The sequence below is a fragment of the Bubalus kerabau genome, chromosome 6, assembly GCF_029407905.1.
Source record: "Bubalus kerabau isolate K-KA32 ecotype Philippines breed swamp buffalo chromosome 6, PCC_UOA_SB_1v2, whole genome shotgun sequence".
Lineage (NCBI taxonomy): Eukaryota > Metazoa > Chordata > Mammalia > Artiodactyla > Bovidae > Bubalus > Bubalus kerabau.
This window is the reverse complement of record NC_073629.1, coordinates 11636533-11642532: the sequence shown is the minus strand read 5'-3', so window position 1 is coordinate 11642532 and position 6000 is coordinate 11636533. Positions and strand designations below refer to the sequence as shown.

Sequence of the window (6000 nt, the reverse complement as noted above, 5' to 3'; positions counted from 1 at the left end):
AAGCATGTATCAAGAGAAGGATTCACAAGAGAAAGAGCCCTCAAACAAAGTAAGATTTTTTAAAAATGGAGTCTAGCATCCTGAAACCCAAGGGAAAAGAGGTCAAAAGGGAAGCACTGTTGTCCAATATGGTAGATCAATTGGCCAGAACAATCTGAATGCAGCATGCTGATACTGGTTTATTCACTAAATAGATATTTATTGATATTTCTGCTCATTAATAAGTACTTTACACGTTATTACAGTGAAACCAAGGATTACATTTCCCAATGTATCATGAAAAAATATTGATTAGCTGATTAATAGAGTACTTATATTACTTTACTTTTCTTAGAGTCAAGGTTTTTGTTTCTTCATTTACTGCATTTAAAATTTTCTTCAATGAACTTCTTGGCCTGAGATTCTTTGCCATGGTCCTTAACTACCACAGAACTGCAACCAACTCCTTTGTGGGGCTCCTCTCTATGTCAATTTTAAAGAGGCCTATCCATTCTCTTCATTTCTAGTGGTCATCAATATTAATGAAGTTAATTTGGTGCTCAACAAATCAACCTCCACTAACTTGGCACATTGGCTCATTGTAGTTGGATGCAGGCCTTAGTCCCTGTTATTGACCCAGACATGGAATTAATATTGTGTAGTACTGCCAAGATAAAAATCATACAAGGGATTCATAATTGGACATACTGAAAAACATCTAGACTGTTATTTATCAACACATGAACACTTGATTAGAAATTAGGATTATTCTTCAAGTATATTCATTATAAATACCATAGAGAGAACTTAGTCTTATGAAGATGGTTGCTCAGTTACCATATCTTATAATCATATGTCTTGACTGTATTAAAATTAAATTTTTATCCCAATTATTTCCACAAGTTAAATTTATCTAGGAGAAATCGAGTAGCGGAAAACCTAATCAACAAAGTCTGATTCAAAATGTGTCAAATTGAATAAAGGTTGGAAAAAACTATTGAATTCAGTTATTAGTGAATTTTGTTTATTGGTGACCTTCAGGAAACCAGTTTCAACCAAAGACTGATAGAAAAAGACAGATGGAAGAGAGTTGAGGATAAAAAGACTTTAACAATTATATAGACTCCCAAACACTAGATCTTATTTGAGGTCCCTGGTCTTATGAAAAAAAGATGTTAGCTTGATTCATGTGCTTTTTTATGGCTTCCTTTATCTCTTTATTCCTCAGGCTATAGATAATGGGGTTGAAAAATGGGGACACAACTGCAAAGGCCAGAGCAATGGCTGTATCCCAGAATAAGGAGTAGGTGGCAGAGAAGCGTAGGTACATGAGAGCCACACTGCCAAAGAAGAGCAGAAATACAGTGAGGTGGGAGATGCATGTGGAAAAGGCCTTGCGACGGCCCTCAGTGGAACGGATACGTAGAATTACAGCCATGATACCAATGTAGGACATGAAGATGAGCATAACAGCTGTAATAATCTCCACTGCATGGACAACATCCACTACCTGAATCATAAGGATAGCTTGTGTGTCTGTGCAGGCCAGGCGTAGTACTGGGAGGAAGTCACAAAAGATATGCTCCAGGTGATTAGAGCCACAAAATGGCAGTGTGGAGATCCAGGCAATCTCAGGAAGGGGTGTGGCAAAACCACAAACACAGCAACCTAAAGTCAGCCAGGCACACAGCTTTGGGGTCATGATAGTAGGGTAATGAAGAGGGCTGCAGATGGCCAGGTAGCGGTCAAAGGCCATAGCTGTCAAGAGACAAACCTCACTGATGCCTGTGGAATGGAAGAAATACATCTGCAGGAGACAGCCATTTAAGGAAATGCTCTTCTCACAAAGCAGGCAAGAGAGCATCTTTGGTATGGTAGCTGTGGTATACCAGATCTCCAGGAAAGAAAGGGCACTGATAAAGAAGTACATGGGAGTGTGGAGATGAATATTCAGCTGGACTACTGTGATGATGACCACATTTCCAACAACAATGAATGCATAAATGAAGAGCAGTAGAACAAAACAGATGACAGAATCTCTCCAGGAATAAGGGAAAGCAGAGAAGATAAACTCATGAGCAGTTGTTTGATTGGCATGCTCCATCTCCAGGTGAGAAATGAGATTTTCAAATCCTACTGCATTTAGACTTTCTAGGTGATGTCTACTACTCACCATAGAGTAAGTACACTTACAAAATACCAGCATCTGGATAAATCCCTGCCTTGGGAGTATAGAAGAATAAGGAATATTCCATATCCCATAGATGCTTACAACTAGAATTGGAGTGTGGAAAAAAATTCAATCAGAAAGCACACCCAATAGATTAGATTAATAATTCTCAAAATTTATCAGGCATCAGGATCACTTGGAGGGCTTGTTAAAACATAGATTACTGGTCTTCATCCTGAGAAAAGTGAAGGAAAAGGCAGTCACCTACCAGCCAAGAAGAAAGGCCTTGAGAGGAATCAACTCTGCCAAAATCTTGATGTCAGACTTCCTAGCTTTCAGAACTGTAAGAAAATAAATTCTTGTTGTTCAAGTCACTTAGTCTATACTTTGTTATAAAAGCTTTAGTAAATTAATATACCATATTTATACTCAGCACTCAACCAGTTTCCCTTGCTGACCTTCTTATTTCTTGGTTCTTCTAGATACCAGCTTTACACATTTTTGCATCTATTGTCTTCTTATGTCTCAAACTTAATCAAAGTCTGCTTAACTTTTTTCTGTTGTATTACCAATACATTTTATTTCTTTTATCTTACCCCTAATTTGATGCTTAGTAATAATGCCTACACTATTGTAATAGATTACCAAAGGTTTCTGCTTCCAGTGTGAGTATTTTCATACAACCCTCTATTTCCTCAAGACTGATCTTGCTATAATATCAGTTTACTCATGTGACTCCCCTTCCATACCTATACTTAAGTTTTACATTCTCACCATGTTCTTCCTCTAAATTGCTTTTTCTTTAAAAAGAAAAAAATCTCAGATCATCTAGGATAACATTTTTATAATCGCTGCAAAAGAAAAAAAATTAGCTTCACTTTTGTCTGTCATTGATTAATAATCTTATGGTATGTTAGGAAAGGGCACATTATTAATGTTCTCTTATTTATATTATCTATAGATGCATTTGTTCATTGATTATGTGACTGAAAATGAACATGTTAAATGCTCAGACATGTCTGACTCTTTGTGATCCCTTGGACTGTAGCCTGCCAGGCTCCTCTCTCCATGGAATTCTCCAAGCAAGAATACTGGAGCCATTTCCTTCTCCAGGAGATCTTCCCTACCAAGGATTGAACCCAGGTGTCTGTATTACAGGCAGATTCTTTACCATCTGAGCCACCAGGATGCCCAATTATGTGACCAAGGCCCATAAAGCTCCCAAGTACATCATCTTTAGTATTGTACTGAAATGACATTTTTGTTATTTCAGCAGAAAACAAAGCCATTTTGTCTACTGTTGCTATGAAAAATTGTTCATTTCCAATCCGATTTATTAAACCTGCTGTTAGTCCAAACATGTCACTTTCAGTTTCTGGTCTCAGAATTCCTGAAAGAAATCTCCCCTGCATGAAATATCCTCTTGTTCATTACAAGCTCTACCTTCTCTTTAAACTAGCCAAATTCTATTGGGTTGACCAAAAAATTCATTCAGATTTTTCCAGAAGATGTTATGGGAAAAACCCAAATGAACTTTTTGGCCAGCCCAATACATGTGTCTTTTCCAATTTTAACAAGATAATTCCACACGTAATAGAAATCACTCTATTTCCTGTAATATTTATATGTCTATGTATCTTTTCCTTTTAAATTTTTTCAAGTGTTCTTGATTTTTCATATACATATCTGATCTTTCCCATAAGACTTGATGCCCCCAGTAGTAGTCCCTACATATTGTGACTATTGCCTTTAAGACAGGGTCCTACAAACTGAACCAGTCTACTCATTCAAGAAAGAGCCTCTAAGCAGACCCAGACTCTGAGCAGAACTAATTACTCATTCTGCTGAAAAGATGTGGCTAAGTAGAAGAAAGATAAGAGAGATGGAAATCAAAAAGAAAAACTTAGATTTCTCCCAATGAACACTTCTCTATCTTTTCCAAATCTCAGTAAAGTCTAGTACAATTGTCAATGATATTAATGCCTCACAACAAACTGGAAATCTCACTTGATTCCTGAAACATTTCAGAAATCAATCACAACGCTCATTTGTTGTTTTAAAGCCATCTGATAAGCTTTGGCCCCACTTGTATCGCTCCTATTTCTTGGGAAATTTAGCAACTGAAACATTTATGCTTTGTACTAACTTGCTTATAACAGAGCTTCCCTGGTAGTTCAGACAGTAAAGAATCTGCTTGCAATGCAGGAGAAGTTCCTGATTCCTCCTTCCCCAGGCTTACCAATAGTTACTCACAGTTTCTACATGCACACTAGGGCTGTCTATTGTCCTGTGTAAGTGTTTTCCTTTCCCTAGATATCTCCCAACTCCCCCAAATTAGCTGATTTACTGACCTTGCTGCTGTTGGGTTCCGAACTTGTAATAAACATGGATGAAGACTCTATCTTTCCCTACCCTAATGTGGTAAACCATATAGAGCTACTGAGCCAAGCTTCCTTTGCTCTTCTGCTATGTTTCTACCCTGAGTCTTCCACCTAAACTACATTTCCTTCATCAGCCAGTGATAAAGAGATCTGACTCTCCCTATAGAGCTCTCTCCTTCTACTCTGCCCCTTTGTGTGCACCTGTGTGTCTTCCTAAGCCTAGCTAGAATAGGAAAATGGACTCTCCTGAGAATAATACACAAGTGATTTAAAATAAGTAGGGAAACAATCCTTCTTACAATAGTTCCAATTAGGAAAAATGTTCAAGCTGGTAATTAGGAGAAGCCCAATCTGTGGTAACTCAAATCCAGGACAAATGAGATAATCCAGAAGTCTGAGATATTGCAATAAGTGTGTTTCTGTTTATTTGTTTACTTTCTTTTTTATGGTACTTCTGATTGGATTAACTTTTAAATAAATCAAAAGCTGAAATTCCAAGAGTCACATTTGAAGAATGTTAATGCAGATGGCAGAGTAGAAGGATGTGCGCTCATCTTCTGCAAGAACTCCAAAACTGCAACTCTCTGCTGAACAGCCAACAACTGGGGAATGTTGGATCTCACCAATAAAAGATGCCCCATGTTCAAGGGCAAAGGAGGAGTCCCAGCAAGATGGTAGGAGGGGTGAAATCAAGTTTAGAATCAAATCCCTTACCCACCAGAGATGATCAGAGGGCTCAAACAAACCTTGTGTGCACCAGGACCCAGACACCCCACAGATATTGAGCCAGAACTGTGTTTGAGTGTCTCCTGTGAAGGTGCAGGTCAGCAGGGGCTTGCTGCAGGGACAGGGGCTCTAGGTGCAGCAGATCTGGGTATGGCATAAACCCTCTTGGAGGAGTTCACCATTAACCCCACCATACAGCTGCCAGAACTTACACAGGACTGGGGAAACAGACTCTTGGAGGGCATAAACAAAACCTTGTGTGCACCAGGATCCAGGAGAAAAGAGCAGTGACCCCACAAGAGACTGACCCAGACTTGCCTGTGAGTATCCAGAAGTCCCCAGTGGAGGCATGGGTCAGGGTTGGCCTGCTGCAGGGTCGGGGACACTAAGTGCAGCAGTGCATGCATGGGACCTTTTGAAGGAGGTCACCATTATAGTCATTGCCTCCACCATAATTTGGCCTCAGATCAAACAACAGGGAGGGAAGACAGCCCTGCCCATCAACAGAAAATTGGATTAAAGAGCATGGCCCCACCCATCAAAACAAGACCAGAAGAGTTTCCCCCTCAATCAGTCTCTCCCATCAGGAAGCTTTCATAGGCTCTTATCCTTCTCCATCAGAGGGCAGACAGAATGAAAACCGCAATAACAGAAAACAAACCAAACTGATCACATGGACCACAGCCTTGTCTAACTGAATGAAATTATGAACCAGGTTGTGTAGGGCCAGCCAAGATGGACCAG

At 39.4% G+C, this 6000-nt stretch overlaps 1 protein-coding gene across 1 annotated transcript; it reads right to left on the bottom strand.

Annotated features, from left to right (window-relative positions):
- Window positions 1–1138: 1138 nt before the first annotated feature.
- Window positions 1139–2083, bottom strand: LOC129655960 (olfactory receptor 6K2). The gene has a single exon (XM_055586757.1). The coding sequence runs from the start codon at window positions 2081–2083 to the stop codon at window positions 1139–1141; it is 945 nt and encodes a 314-aa protein (XP_055442732.1).
- Window positions 2084–6000: the final 3917 nt, after the last annotated feature.